Here is a 17,032-nt window from a genome sequence, read left to right on the forward strand (position 1 = left end):
AAATGTTTTCTGTTTCCTATTGAAATTTTTTATTCATACTCCCTGTTTATTCCATTATCAAGACAAGTATGGGTTTTTTTAAAGCAGGCACTGTGTATTTTAATTACCTGGTGAGTCATGTCCTACAAGTGACTGGAAATGACTGGGTCGTGTTTGACCTGTGGGTTGACAAGAGGCTCCTCAAGGAATTTCCTGATGCTATCTTGTTGCCTTGTCTGTCTTTTGTTGATCCACATTCATTGGTTCAATGATGGTCTTTGCCACATCTTCTATATAATCCAAAAGATTGAGACATTTTCCTTTTGCCATTCCCAGCGGAGACATTATTTTTAGGAATGCCTTGTCTACAGTCTCTTCTCAGGTATCCTATTCTACCACAATTTTTAAAAAATGAACATTGATATGAGCTCATACCATTGGAAATTGCTTCTCCTAACCAAGATTCAGTATTGTAGTCAAATGTCTCAATATTCATTGCATGCAGGATCCATTCATCCACTGGTGTTGACCTAACCTTTAAATGTCCAAGTATCTTTTGTATTCTAAGTTGACATTTTCAGAAACAGGAGATTCAAAATTACTTGTCTAGCTTCTGGGTTTGTTACTCTCATTTGTCCATCCTTAGATAATGTTTGTAAAATGTCACTAAAGGATTCTCTTTGGTTTTGTTTTTCCCAAGTATATGTTGCAATTATCGCTCTTAGTTCTTGAATCCTATTCCAAGCATTTAAGGATGCTTCATGGCATAGGGACATGGTGTGATCATCAAAAAGAGCTTGCTTCTGTGGATCAATGTAAAAGCCCTCACCAATAATTTGATCTTGCAAAGCCTCAAATCCTTTTGCTCATCCCTGTTGTTCTAAAGTTTTTCTTTTTTTCACTAGTAGCATTTCCATAGCAGTTGTGGTCAGTTTTCAAGGATTACTAAGTCTAACTAAAGCCAAACACGTGGGATGGCCTTCTTACTTGACACCAATATCTTTACCATCTCCATAACAAATGGTGAATGCAACCCATAAGATACTTCTACTTGCTTAACTAACTTTGAAATTTATACCTAGAGGCTTCCATTTGCAGTCTTTGAATCCTTTTGGGTATTTAGTACTGGAAGGTGTCTCAGAGCAGATAACAGTAAGTAGCTAAAACAATTACTAAGTAATCTCTGATTCTGAGATGTACTGACAATCCTAAATACTGTCTTTTTACCTTCTCTCCCTGCTGTTTAATTCCCAATAATTTCCCTAATCATTTCATATCTTTTTTACCACTGTCTTTTGTAAAGCATGAATCTTTTGACTTATGAATTATTTCTAATGATTTCATTGACACATATAACCTCTGGTCCTCATTCTGCACATATTATTCCAAGGTAGGAAATTGTTTCCAGTAAGGATAACTTCTCATCCTTGGATAGTATTTGGGTGGCATGCAGAATGCCTTCCTAGAGAGATACTCTATCTCCTAAATTATCATAAGTTTTTAACAGATTTTGATTGTCAAATTCAATAGTATGAATTCTTTCAGATAATTTCTCAGCATCCTTTGATGTAGGTTGAATTTTGTCTGTCAAATTAATGTTATCATTTTCAATAGTATTATTTTTACAGCTAATTTTTTTTTATTTTCAATGGTATTAATACTATCAGCTAACTGTTCATTATTTGTCTCTAAAGACTGTATCACTTCTAAAACTGTCTGGTTCTTAACTCTGTCATCAAACCATTTTCTTAAGGATATAATGTGAAAAACAAAGCTAAGTCCCATTATTAAATAAATGGAAGTATCAGAAAAATCATATAAACCTTGCAGAATGCCATCCATAGTATAAGCAAAATGTTATTAAATTCCTGGATAGCCGTATTGTCTGGCATTATATAAATTTAAAATTTGCTGATTTATTTATGTAAATTATCATTCCTCATTATGGATCTTTGGTAAACTTTTGTAGATGTAATAATCTTTATTGGCCAGCAGGTGTCACAGTTGTAGGTGAGTGTGATTGACAGCAGCAAAGCAAGTTCCAGTACCTGAATTACCTGGTACTTAATTAATTAATTAAGAGCAACAATTGATATATGGATGATTGAGTTGACCAGAAGACAAGGAACCCAAATCTTGCTGGCAGTTGCTAGCCATGAAAGGGGCCTGGGCACAGAAGGCAGATATGAAGCAGCGCGGATTGCGGTGGGTGAAAAGCATGTGCAGGTGGGTAAGTCATGGGGCTTGGGTACTGGAAAGAGAGACTGTAGCTGCTTTATGTGGGTAAAAAGCATGTGCACCTTTATATGGAGTTTGGTGGGGAAAATGTGTGCACGGACCTTTTGGGCTAGTCCCAATAGGCATGGAGTTGGGATTCATGTGGGTACCAGATGTAGATGCTACAAAGTATCCTTATAGCATCAAGGGATGCTATAAAGTTGTCCCACATTAGCTCAGATTTGCGTATAATGAAAGGTTCTTTATTTAGGGGTAGCAGCAGCCGAGAGAGAGAGAGAGAGAGAGAGAGAGAGAGAGAGAGAGAGAGAGTGCATAATCACGCTATTGTAACCAAGGCCTTGCCAAACCTTGCCCAGCATCTCAAAGACCATAGGCTGAATGAGATTCCCCAGCACTAACACTTTCTAATATACATAAAAATAACTTATTAATACAGATAAATACAACATTGAGTCAAATAGTATAGAAAAATGTTTCTTTTCATTATATGATTGAAATTACATATTTGTGATTATATATATTTATAATTATACACATAAAATATAAATAGTAATTATATATTACATATTGTTTATTATATAGTAAACATGTATACTTATTTGTCATATATGTAATTATGTATATAATATTATATATATTATAATTGAGTAATTATTTATATATGTATTATGACAACATACATGTTATATGCTGAATAATATGGGCCAGTGATATGTCTTGTTGCAAAATCTGATAAACCTGAGTTGAGACATTAGGCTTAACCTGGCTCCACATGTTGGAGAGAGACAACTGAGTCCATCACATTATCTTCTAAACTCCAAACTTGTGTCGTTGCACAAATATAAGTAAACAAATCCACATTAACGTGTGCATGGAAACACACAATAAATGAAATAAATTTTTGACAAATGAAAATTCATCTTGTCTGTCACTTTACAGTTGTACATACACATTTAGACAACTCTATGACATCTGAAGATGCCAAAGCAGTCATTAGTTTCTCCCATACTATCTTTCGTACTCTATGATCAACCACACCTAAGACTCAGGCAAACAATCTTATTTTCATTTGTATACTTTTGCTTTTGTCTTTAAATCCATTTATTGTATATGGTTAAGGTGAACACTGTTATATTTTGATAGACATACATATTGTAACTTTGCCTATCATTACTTTACATATACATTGTATGTACATTAAAAACATTTAAAAATCTCTTCAACTTATCATTATTAAATACCAATCTACTAACTATAGTTTTAATTCAGTACATTAATTTTCTAGAATTTTTAGCCACATATAACTATGAACTAATCTATCTTCACTATTCTCTCTGATCTACTATTGATGCCCACAGCTGTACTATTTTCCTTTTTATTCAACTTTTTAAATGTTTGCAAGTAAATGAGAGCACACCTTATATTTCTGCTTTGTGTCTGTCTTTTCATTTAGCGTGATGTTTTCCACATTCACCAATGGCATTATATCCCTCTTTTTAAAACCTTAATTATATGACATAGAGCTTATTCCATATACAGTATGTGTTCTACATATTTGTTTTATATGTAATATATTTCATCCATCATGTGTATCATATATATTGCTTTATCTAGCAACCATTTTAAAAATATTGACATAGGAATTTGCTTTGCATGTTGCTCAAATTTAAGAACTATCTATCTCACATTTACTTAAAACATACAATCTTCTTTCTTCAATCCCCAAATTGATGAAACCTTTCAATTTATTAACAACATTGGGTCTACAAGTTTGTCTTTGTACCAACAATTTAAGAGTTCCTTTCTACAATTTTTACAATAAAATGGTGTATCGTTTTTGTTACATATACAAGAAGCTATACATATCTGTAATATCTGACATATTATAAGGTGTTATGCCAATATGACATTGATTTTCATAGTCACATATTATGTTCCCTTTTGATTCAAGCTTTCTCCTCTCTTCACTTGGTATTAAATATGTTATTGTATTAGTAATTTTATTTACTAATTTTATTTCATTTTATGCACATCTATTCATCTACTGTCCACTTTAGTACATGAGGGTTGTATCTAATCTATGGGTTTTAGGAACACAACAGTGTAAATATTCACGTTCTTGTCATTCACACAGATTTATTCTATTTAGGTAAATAGTTACTAGTAACCTCTCTTTGTAAAATGGCTTATTATAAGCTTAATATTATCAGTTTTTTTATGATAACTTAGATCAACAGACCTGCCTGGTACCAAGTAGCTTAGGCAAGAGAAAAACACCCACAGGGCAGCCTTATCATTAACAAGTATGTGGTGCAGATGTGGGAGAGAAAGAAAAGCAGAATGGTTTGTATGCTGTGGTAAGAACAGATCTGCAGCAGCAATCATGGTGAGGAATGGCCTGATGTTGGTGTCCTGTTTGCTTCCCAGGACCAGAGTGATGTCTGGTGCTGAGTAGATGCCTAGGACCATGACTGGTGATCCTAGTGCAGCTGGAGTCTATGTTGATGGACATGAACCATGTTGCCACCAAGACCACAGAGATACTCAAATTCTTGGATGCCATCTGTGGTCACTTTGTTGTACAAGGGTCTTGACACCACTGGTGGATGTTGATTTTAGTAGACTGTGCTGCTCCCAGGGTAGATGATTTCATCTGACTTCAGCAGATGGCAGGGAACATGTCTGTGTCCACAGCTCTGCTGCAATCAGAGCCTGTTCTGATGTTTGTGGCAGCTGTTACCACCAAAGAGCATGCAGATACCAGGGCTCTGTGCTGCCTCCTGGTTCCATGTAGGTATCCAAGGGTGACAATGCCAATCTGAGTGGTCTGCCCTGCCACCTGGAGTTATGGTGACATCTGAGCTCAGGGTGCTACCAGAAACTATATCTGGTTTCATGGCCCTACCACATCTGAGGCCTGTGTTGATACCTGTGTCTCATGGTAACACTGAAAGCCACATGGATTGTATGGATCAAGGCCACAACCTGTGGCCCTATTTGTGGCTGTGACCCAAGCCACAACTTGAGTCATGCTGATCTATGTGGCCTGTGATGCCATACAGGATTATGATGTTGTCTGGTCCCAGCTACTGCACAGGACCATGTCTGTGCCATGTCTGCCTCTGTGGCCATTCAGCTGTTAGGGTCTCTACTAGTGTATATGACTCCTGATAGCACCAGAGGCTGTGTGGATGCCAGGGGTCTGTATAGCAATATCTGTGTCCTAAGGCCTTGCTGTAGCCAGGGTCATACTGCTCTGGGTTGCCTTTGCTTCGACCGCTGCCATGGTGACATCCAAACACAAGGTGCTGCCAAGAGTCTTTCCATGCTTATGGTTCTTCTGAGGCTGGGGTCTGTGATGATGTCAATGACTTGTGTTGCCATAGGGGGTCATCGGAACCATGTGAATTGAAATTCTAAGGTCATGCTGAATGGTGACACCCCTCACTGCAGCTGGGATAACTGTCCCTGTTGCTTGCTGGTCACTGCAGCAGAGGTGTTGGTCCTGCCACCCTTGGGATACCTGGCCCTTATACTCTGATCTCACCTCTCACCATGGCATGATCCTAGAGGAGCAGACTATGCTTTTGTCTGAGAGGGTGTGTTACCAATGGCCTAGAGCGACCAAACACCCAAACACATATTCTGGTCCATGGGTTGGTCCCCATGTATGACCTGTTAGAGTGCATGAAGGGACTGGTCCTGTGGAAGAATAACTGCAGGATACTCATGACTTGGGACAACACAAAAATAATGGAGATGAGTTTGGGTGAGGGTCCAGTGATGGTGTTATGTCAAAAGAATCAGATTCATTGTAATGAACATTTTGCGGGTGTGATTGTTTGGACAATAGGGTATGCTGTGAGACATACAGCAGCCCCCAGTGTCATTAGAATGAGTAAAGAGGTGTTGAAAGCACAAAGGAGCTGGGGGGTGGTGGTGGCACAGGCCTTTAATCCCAGCAATCACAAGGCAGAGGCAGGCAGATCTCTGTGAATTCGAGGCCAGTCTGGTTTATAAGAGCGAGTTCCAGGACTGGCTCCATAGCTACTGAGACACCCTGCATTGAAAAACCATAGATAGATAGATAGATAGATAGATAGATAGATAGATAGATAGATAGATGGATGGATGGATGGATGGATGGATGGATGGATGGATGGATGGATGGATCGATGGATGGATCGATGGATGGATCGATGGATATATAGACAGACAGACAGACTGACAGACAGACAGACAGACAGATAGATAGCTAGATAGATGTAGATAGATAGGACAGATAAGACAGAGAAACAGACTAAATAAATAAATAGAAAACACAAAGTAGAAGGTTATTTTCTGCTTTGTTTTTAACTGAGTTTTTTGGGGGGAATTTCTTTTAGGTGGATGCTGCATGGGTGAGGAGAGAATATGGAAGGACTGGGAGTGAGCAGGATTGGGGTGCATAATGTGAAATTTCCAAAGAATCAATAAAAATTTATGTCATTAAAAAAGAATGATGTTTAAAGTACTGTTTTCTTAGCATATTTATCATACTGTCTATAAGAATGCCTTAAAAGTGCTGTTCAATTCCATTTGGGCTTAGCATAAGAATGTATATAGTACATATACCAAAACCACATTTCTATTTCAACAGGAGAAAGAAATAGTTTGAGAACAAGTAAGAGTGACCATGGCCCAGGACTACAGCTTCAAATTGCCTAAAAACCATGTTTCAATGTCATACCAGTTTCATGAAGTGTTTATGTTGACAGAACAAGAGAGGGTCAAATATCAAAACAGAGTTAAAATACATTAGTGGGAACATCAGGTGGGTAATATCTCTACTCATTAACTAAAGCATTGTCCTCTAATTTAGTCTTAGTAAAAGTTAAAGTTCTTTTTGTACATTTAAAAAAATAATTACCTAGCACTCTCATGACTGGAATTTAGGTAGATAACTGAAGAAGTCAATGAATGGCTCTTAAGTGGACTAATGATAGCACAGTAGGCCTAGACTGGTAACATCACAGCTCTCTAGACTCACAGGAGTTCAAGTCAAGCAATCATCTTTGCAGAACCTGGTTTTCAGATTAATTTAATTTTTAATGTATGTGACAGTGTGTATGTCCATGTGTATGTGTGTGTATAAATGTGTATATATGTGTGTGTGTATGTCTGTGTCTCTGGACACGTATATATGTATGCATGTATGTGTGTATATGTCTGTGTATGGACATGTGTCTGTGTCTATATGTATTGGGTATGTCTGTGTGTATGGACATGTGTATATGTGCTTATGTGTGTGTATGTGTGTGTGTGTTTGTGAGTAACTCAGTGTGAATTCTGGGTGCTATGGTTTCCTTAACTACCAAGTGATCTTTGCAGCCCATGGTCTTAAAGAGCCTTTTTTATCATTAAATTTATTTTTTTTTAAAAAAAAGTCTTTTTTGGGTCTGAGTTACCTTATTCAATATATTTTTTCTATATCAATCCATTTGCCCCCAGAAAGACAAATATAATATATATTCACCCATAAGTATCTTTTAGACGTAAATCAAAAAAATACACCTACAGCCCACAACTCCAGAGAAACTAGACAACAAAGAGGACCTTAAGAAAGACATACATGAATCTTCATAGGAAGGCAAAAAAGAAAAGATCTTCTTAGTAAATTGTGAACATGGGTGTCATGGGAGAGGGGAGAAGGAGAGAAGGGAGAAAGGCAGGGGGAAGGAGAAAAACATACTTCTCAATAAAAATAAATAAATACAAAAAACGATTTTTTTTTCTCATTTTATTATCATAATTAGGCCACTTCCTACTCCCTCTCCTCCATTTGCTTTCCCCACCTTCCCAGGATCCCAGCTTCCTATCTACTCCTCACAAATGGTAAGGCTTCCCAAGTGGAGTCAACAAATTCTGACACATCACTTTGAGGTAGGATCAAGGTCCCCCACCCCCTCCTGCTATATCTAGCCTGAGCAAGGTATCCCTCCAGAGATAATGGATTCCAAAATGCCAGTTCAAGCCCTAAGGATAAATTCTGGTGCCACTGCCAGTGGTCTCATAGGCTTCCCAAGACACAACTGTCACCACATTCAGTAGAACTAGTTTGGTCCTATGTAAGTTTCTGCAATGTTAAGTCCAGAGTCAATGAGCTCTCACTAGCTCAGGTCAGGTGGTTCTGTGGGTATCCCATTATGGTCATGACCCCTTTGCTCCTCCCTCTCATGGACTGGTCTTCAGAAGCTGATTCCAGTACTTAGCTGTGGATGTCAGCATCTGCTTCCATCAAATGCTGGAGAAAGGTTCTGGTTACAGGGGAAACCAGTTTAGTCACCCTCTCCACTATTGCTTAGGTTCTTAGTGAGTGAATTCCTGAGAATTTCCCTACTGTTTGTTTTCTCCCTAGCCCCATAATGGATCCCTCTGTCAAGATATCTCTTTCCTTCCTCTCCCTCTCTGTCCTTCCCCCATCTCAACCATCCCATTCCTTCTTGCTCTCTTCTTCACTTCCTTTCTCCCCTCCCTCTCCCTCCTGCCCTTTCTTTACCCCACATGCTCCCAATTTTCTCAGAAAATCTTGTCTAATTCCCCTTCCCCGGGGGACCATGTATGTCTCTCTTAGTGTACTCCTTGTTTCCTAGCTTCTATGGGATTGTGGATATAGGCTGATTATTCTTTGCTTTTATGTCTAATAGTCTTTAACACAGGCATGTTTTTTTTCCTTCTTTCCTTGGGACTTTAGTACAGAACAGTGAAATTTCAAACACAGCAGAGCTGGCAGGTGGTGTGTTTGAAGCCAGAAAGTAAAGAGAGACCATCTGTGTTGTAAGACATAGGCTGTAGGCACAAAACACAGATCACATATTAACCAGGACTGCTGTTTTTTGGTTCAGACTGCATTTCCCCCTTAGAAACCTGCAGCCTGAATGGGACCTGCAAGAGAACACAGGCATCATCACTAACCCCGAAGATATCTCCAACTGATAACCACTTGTAAATGAAAATTACCTTTCTCCAAAGGAGTTCTCTAGAGAAGCACACTATCTTAAGAAAATCACATGCCCAACAGTCAGTGGTCAACAGAAAATGAACTTACCTGCATCATTGGGGGTCTTTCGTCATTTCAGTGATTTTTTTAAAAGATCTATACTGTTATGTTTTACTTATTTATTCAGCCATTGTTTTTTGTACTATAGGTTTTATGAATATATTATGGTTTTCTGATGTCTGCTCTTATGGGAATCTTTAATGTACATATCAGTGGTTTCTGTAGGTCTGTTCTTGGACTCTTTTCCTGTTTGTTTTGCCCTAATCTTATCTTATTGTTATCCCTCAGGTGAGTGTTCATTTCCTAATATGAGAAAGACGCGGGGGAGATAGAAAAGAACTGGAGGGAGTAAATGGAAGGAAAACTATATGAAAAAAGTCTAAGTAGACTTTTAGACTATTTAGAAAAAAAGCAACAGTAACAAAAACAGAAACAGCCCAAAACAGAATCCTTGCTTTACCCAGTAAGATGAAATCCTCTTCATTCAGAATCATGCTGTATTATTTGCAGGGATAATAGCTTTTATACCCTTTCAAATGTAGATCAATCTCAGTGGCCTTTTCTCAGATGTGCCTTTTTCCCCTTGTTCCTCTTTTTCTCTGTGAATTATTTAATTTGTGCATATGTGTATAATGACATTATTTTGTGTTTATCTAGAACTTTAATTTCAAACTCGGATGTCTATTTTTGTCCCTGTAGAAGTCAGATGATTTCAGTTTATAAGGGATGGTATCTAACCCTGCTCCTTAGACTACTCTACTGGCCATTTCCTTGCTGGGCTGTGCATATGAATGAAAGAACACCAACAGTCAGTACTTTTTAGAGACTCAAAAAGTATCAAATCAAAGATTTTTCAGATGATAGATTTTTTCATGCCTGTGTATAACTTAGTGCCACATGATTAAAGTGAAAATATTTAACGTGTAGTTTATAAGCTACCTAGCCTTTAGATATGACCTTTCATTTACTTGATGGTTAGATTCTTCTAGTGTATTAATCATCCACTCTGCTTGACCACTTTTTCAGATTTTCTAAACTGCACAGAGAAAATTTTCTAGGAGGCAGATTGGACAAATCGAAGAAATAAAGTGCATTTACAAAATAAAGAACTACACTGAATACTTTATCTTAAAATTGAAATAATTCTAAATTACAGCATCTATATAGTCATCATTAGGGCAGAGCCAGTAGAAGATACTAATATGTCACTTTCCCACTGATGACCATGAACCCACTTCTGAATAAATTATTCACTTTCAAATTTAAATTCTGTGTTTGCTTTTGAGACAACACCACTTAAACTACAAAGACATTAGTCCTTTATAGAGAACTACACATTGTGATTATTAATTTATTTACATAAATAAATTTGGTGTTCATTTTTGATCACTATAGATTGTTTAAACAGACTAAAAAATACATTTATTTATCCATACTGCATTTTTAGAATACTGATGTATTCTAATTTCTCAAAGAAAAAGGAGCAAGACACTAATGGTCTGTGGTAATGAATGTGTGTTGGTTACAAGTTATGGAACATATGCCTTAGTGGAAACTTACATTATACAATTGTTCATAAGCTTTTAGAGGTCCCACACCAGATTTACTCAGCAAAATTTGTCATAACCAACCCTTTTGTATAATCTTTGGATTGATACCCTTATATCTTTGTTCCTAAGTGTATAGATGACAGGATTCAGGGCAGGTGTGATAGCAAAGTCAACAATAAACAGGTATTTATCAATTGATGATGTGGGGAAAGGCCAAACATAGAGAAACATACATGGAGTAAAAGAAAGAACAACTACAGTGATGTGTGCTGACAAAGTGACAAGTGCCTTGGACAAATCACCTGAGGACCTTTTCCAGACAGTGACCAAAATGAAGACATAGGAGAGCAGAAGCAGGAAGAAGGCCCCCATGCTCATGAAGCCACTGTTGGCAGCAACAACAAACTCAAACTTGTCTCCATCAGTGCAAGCGAGTTGTATGATCCGAGGAAAGTCACAGTAAAAGCTGTCAACTTTGTTAGGACCACAAAAAGGCAGGCTTATAACAAAAGAGAACTGGGACAGGGCATGGACGACACCAGTGACCCAGCCAGTGACTACAAATGAGATGCATATTTTAGGGCTCATGATGCTCAGGTAGCGCAGAGGCTTACAGATGGCTGTGTACCTGTCAAATGCCATGGCTATGAGCAGCACCATCTCCACTCCTCCAATAATGTGAATAAAACATATCTGAGTCATACAACTGTGGAAAGAAATTACTCTGTGTTCTTTCAAAAGATCTGAGATCATCTTGGGAACTGTGGTAGAGGAAAGTCCAACATCAATGAGGGACAGGTTGGCCAGCAGGAAGTACATAGGTGAATGTAAATGTGAGTCAGAAATTACCAAAATAACAATGAAGAGATTTCCCACAATGATTCCTAAGTAGAGCGTAGAGAAATTCAGCATGAGAAAAATTTTAGTTTCCCAAGAACTAGAGAGTCCTAAAAGCACAAACTCAGAAACCATGGAGTCATTTAGTTGATCCATTGGCGTGGGCAGTTTCAAATCACTTGTTGTTAGGAAATGATGAAAATTTGTAGCTTAGATACTAAGGCATATGTTCAACTTACAAAACGTCTTGATTCTCTAAATATCAAAATCAAGAAAAAAAACTCTGAGTTGGATAGCAAAACAATAAGCAACTGAAAAATAATAAAACTTTCACGATAGTGCCTTTAAGGAAATACAAGCATAAATATGGTAAAGGAAAGCAAATGGGGTTTCTCCTATGTATTCTACTATCAGATATTCTGTTATAGTAAGTTTGTTTTGCAGAATTTCTAAATATGTTCCCTGAACTGTTTTCTAAGTGTTTTGAGTGTCTATTCATTTCAGATGACAGAAAATATCCATAAAAATGTGTTCTTGTACTATTTTGTAAATTATTTTTTCATGAACTCTTTTACTGATGGAATGGAGCTTTTTAGGGGCAAAGCTATTTTTATACACATTTAATTTGTTCATTTCAGTCTTTTTAGTCTCCCATTTTGTCATTCCCAAATCTTTATTGATTACTCTTTTACAGTCTTACTTTTTCTTTGACATTTTCCATCAATGATGAGAAGTTGGACATGTTTCTCTCTCTGACAGTTCCTTTAAAACAGTGCCTTGCACTTTTTCCATCATGATGCAAACGACAAAATTCCTTTCTTTGTATGACTAATATTTAATTATATTTTCGTTATTTCTGTGTGTAAGCTATTGTAAATAGCACAGTCATAAATATGTAATATCATGAATCTCTTTGGTATGCTCAATTTGTTTGCATAATATACAACCCAAAGTAAAATAATGGATAATTATTGCAGCCCTATTTTAACTTTTTGAGAAATGTCTATGATTCAATACAGTTGCTAAATGAACATTCTCATCACAAGTTCACAAAAGTGGACTTTTACCCTATTCTTCATTCTCACTGAATTTTTTTGATTTGATAGTAGCTTTTCTAGTACATGATACTGTGATTTCATTGCAGTTTTGATTTCTGTTTCACTTGTGGCTTATGGTATTAGCAGAGAATTTTAAGTATTTATTTTCTTGCTTTTATGGACTATTTTGTCTGCAAATCAATATGTGTTCCATGTATGTGCAATCCACATTGATGTTAGAAGAGGGCATTTGATCCTCTGGGACCTGAGGATCCCAGTCTATGTATTATTACAGTCTATGACTAACTTTCTGGGTGATGGGAATTTAACATGAGTTCTCTATAATAACAGCAAATGGTCTTTTCTATTGAAGAATTTCAACATCCCCAATAATGAATATTTTTCTATATGTCATTTGGGCATCTGTATTTATTTTCTTCTGAAGTGATATTCATTCTCATTGCCCTATGACTTTCAAATTGAATTGCTTATTTTTTCAGAGGATGATTTAGAATTTTGACTTTCCTAATATTACTGGTATTACTGATGATTGTTCATATTATGCTATTGTTATTCATTTATTTTGGTTAGTTTTCTTTTTGTCTTGTTATTTAGATCTGTTTTATTTTTGTTTTCACTGCAGTGTAGTTTTGAAATCCTATCTGAATGTATACCTATACCAATGGGATAAGTTGCATTACTGTTTTTTGTTTTTAAAATAATTCATATCTTACATGTGTATGTTTTCCTTTTTCTATACAACTTATCATGGACATTACCTACTCAAATTGAGATGATTTTTTTAAAAAAATATTTGGCTTGTGACACTTTTATCATTGTCCGGCTTAGACATCAACATTCAGTGACTGTAAAAGTAAACGTGTTATTAGTTATAAAATTATATATCAATGCATAACATTTTTATGTACTTCTTTTGTGCAGATAAGGTTAGCAAGTACATTAAATCTTATACCATGTAGAATTTTGTATACATTCTCTGTTCTTGATCTAAATTTATATGTTAAAAATATTTTGCATATCACCATAGAACCTTCATCTGGCGATGGATGGAGATAGAGACAGAGACCCACATTGGAACACTGTACTTAACTCCCTAGGTCCAAACGAGGAGCAGAAGAAAAGAGAAAATGTGCAAAGAAGGCAAGATCAGAGGGAACCTTCACCCGTTAATGGATGGAGATTGAGACAAAGACCCACATTGGAGCACTGGACTGAGCCCCCAAGGTCTAAATGAGGAGCAGAAGGAGGGAGAACATGAACAAGAAAGGCAGGACTGTGAGGAGTGCGTTCACCCACTGATACAAGGGGACTGATCTAATGAGAGTTCACCAAGACCAGTTGGACTGGGACTGAACGAGCACGTGATCCAACCAGAGTCTCTGAATGTGGCCGGATTCTCTGAATGTGGCTGGCACGGGGTCTTTCTGAGAAGTCATTGACAATGACACGGGGACTTGTTTCCTCTGCATATACTGGATTTTTGGGATCCAGTCTGTTTGGATGCTCACCTTCCTGGACCTGGAGGGAGGGGGGAGGAACTTGAACTTCTCATAGGGCAGGAAACCCTGACTGCTCTTAGAGAGGGAGGAGGAGAGGGAGTGGGGGGAGTGGGAGGGTGTTGGGAGGAGGGGCGGAAATGGAAACTTTCATAAATTAATAAACTTTTATAAATTAAAAAAATAGTAGTTTAAAGATTGGCTGCAGAAATTTTAAAGTCTAGATAAAAAATAAATAAATAAATCTCCACATTTACAGAAGAATAAAGTGTCAGGTTCAGGACTTACATTTAGAAATTTGGAAAACATATTTCTTTTGACTACAGAACTATGCTATTATGGTTTTTACTTTGAAATATACTCCAAACATCTTCCAATCAAACAACCTCCAGCTTATGTATCCTATAGGTTTTATACACTCGTTAACATAAAAATCTCTGAAGTGATGTCCATTGTAACTACTCTTCTTTATTGCCAGACATTCCTCAGCAATCCCTAGTGTTCAGTCAGTCCTATCATTCAATGGCCTTGGACACTGTGTTCCTTGAGAGAAACTATTCCGAATATTTTCTATAGCAATCAATTTTCACTTACTGTTTTACTGCATTTCTCTACAGGATTTAGTTCTAATTTTATTAATTTGCTTTTGTATGTTTCTAAAGCTTTGCCTTCTTGACTTCATGAAGCTCTTATAACCACGTGTTCTCCTGTCTTTTAATCATCTCCAACCCAGTTTTTTAAGGATTACAGCTTTATCTCACATCAGGAATATGAAATCTGGGTTTATTTTTTAACATGTAGTGATATTTCTATTTTTCATTGAAATTTGGGCATATAATTCCAAATCAGTAATTTTCCAGAAAGTCATTACCTCTAAATAGGGAAAAACACCTTCCTATGGACAAAGTGTATTTTTGATCCTCATTTAATTTGTGTAGTTAGTGCTATTGTTATTTTTAAGAGTGTTGCAGCTATGATGCATAAAGCCCACATCTTGCATGCAGCACAGTGGAAACGTGAACAAAGCCCAGCACTCTGCGTGCATGTTGACCAACTTCACCAAAGTCATCAGTTATTTTCCCAGATTTCCTCTAGTCATGTGGGAAAACTGAACTCTACTCATTATGATCAATTGCAAACAAGGCTTTCTGATGACTGCAGCTACATTCAGTCTGGCATTTTTCTCAACCAGTTTTCAGAAAAATTGCATGTAACCTTTCTCCATGTTTTTATTTTTATAAAGTGATGGTTCCTCCTATTTCAACCCTTAATAATTTGGTGTGATTCACTCATCCTAGACTTGTCCTGCTTTGCTTCTTTCAGCACCATGATACTCAGTTTAATTAATATCTTACTATTAAATTATTTACCTTTAGTTTTAACTTTGAATCAAGAGTCCAATGTCCAAAGATAAATATTTCATATTTGTAAAGAAGACTTTCTAGGGCTAAGTTAATCTATAAAACCTGAATTTGTAGTCACATAGGCTAATCAAATCTGTTCATTTGTATTATTACCATTCTCCCAGACAAATTGAATAGTCACACCACAGACTGCTTCTGCTCTTGACATATACTTTCCAGGTTCACAGGTTTTACTAATAAGCAATTTCAGTGTTTCACGTTTTGTACCTGTTGATGATGCTTTTGGTTTCCTTTCTTCATATTTTCCCATATCAAAAATGTAAAGTGACTGCATTGTTTTCCTCCATATTCTGCTGTTTCTAATCAGCATCAGATAGCTCTGCTTACCTCTCCAACTGAGAGTCTTGATTAATTAGGTCACAGAACACTGAAAAGACATAAGCAATTAAACAATTAAGAATATTTCTGAATGAATTAAATACATACAATTTTATAGTCATTAGAAAGTTATTTAAGAATTTCCTTAACTCGTTTATCTGTTCAACTAATAGATCAGAATGGCGGACAAGGGAGACATAATTTTGGATCTTTGTTTAGAACTTTTTTCTGAAGCCAATAATAAGAGTCTGAAGTTTAATAAACAGTATCTTTATCATAATTAATACTTTCAAATAGTCATATACAAAAATAGAAAGGACATCATGTAGTCTGTCCTAGCACAGCAGAAAAATATATGGTATTAGGGAGTGGATGAATTCTTCATACCAAAATGTAAGAAATAAAACATGCAAGCTATATTTGCTTTCTATCATAAACGTTAGTTGACTTCAATTGATCATTTCCATATTAAACAGAAAAAAGGCTGCTGGGATGACTCACTGAGTAAGGTGCTTGCTCTGCATGCATGAGGACCTAAGTTCAAATATTTAGCACTCGTTTAAAAGGCAAGTGCAGTGGTACATATTCATATCAGTGAAGGGAACAGCATGTCCTGGGGGTCCCACCCTCCAGTTTACCTGGAACAGTAAGATGAAGACTCAGTGAATCAACATGTTGCAAAACAGGGGGTAACTGAATATCCTACATCTGAATTCCCCACTTTACAGATACGAGCAAGTTCTCCTTTAGCCTCTTTGTTACGGTCATTTTCACATCATCACTTACTTCATACCTGGCTCCTTGCATTAAGATGCTCTAGGAATGAAATTAAAACAATAAATTAAAATAAATGATGGCATGCTCAGAGTGACTTGAGTCAGGCAGGCTGGGCACACTGTTCTTTACAAACATCTTGTAAGTATCAAAATCAAAGGGAAACAATTGCAAAGATGAGACAAGGAGCCCCTCCTATATGGGCACAGGTGGAGAATTTATATTGTAAATACCAGATGAAATAGAGCAGGACTGAACAGGGACACTAGAACACTGTGCTCAGCTAGAAGAGACGTCTTTTGTAAAGGACCTATAATCA

General features: G+C 36.7%; 1 protein-coding gene across 1 annotated transcript; it reads right to left on the minus strand.

The window, feature by feature from the left end:
- Positions 1-10,863: 10,863 nt before the first annotated feature.
- On the minus strand, positions 10,864-11,799 carry LOC146892556 (olfactory receptor 4F21-like). The gene has a single exon (XM_085697269.2). It carries the CDS (start codon positions 11,797-11,799, stop codon positions 10,864-10,866), a length of 936 nt encoding a protein of 311 aa, XP_085553395.2.
- Between the last annotated feature and the right edge of the window lie 5,233 nt (positions 11,800-17,032).

This window comes from Myodes glareolus, chromosome 10, assembly GCF_982192425.1.
Source record: "Myodes glareolus chromosome 10, mMyoGla1.1, whole genome shotgun sequence".
NCBI lineage: Eukaryota > Metazoa > Chordata > Mammalia > Rodentia > Cricetidae > Myodes > Myodes glareolus.

Coding starts and splice junctions, on each gene's coding strand:
- LOC146892556 (XM_085697269.2), bottom strand. CDS start 11,799: ATGGATCAACTAAATGACTCCATGGTTTCTGAGTTTGTGCTTTTAGGA.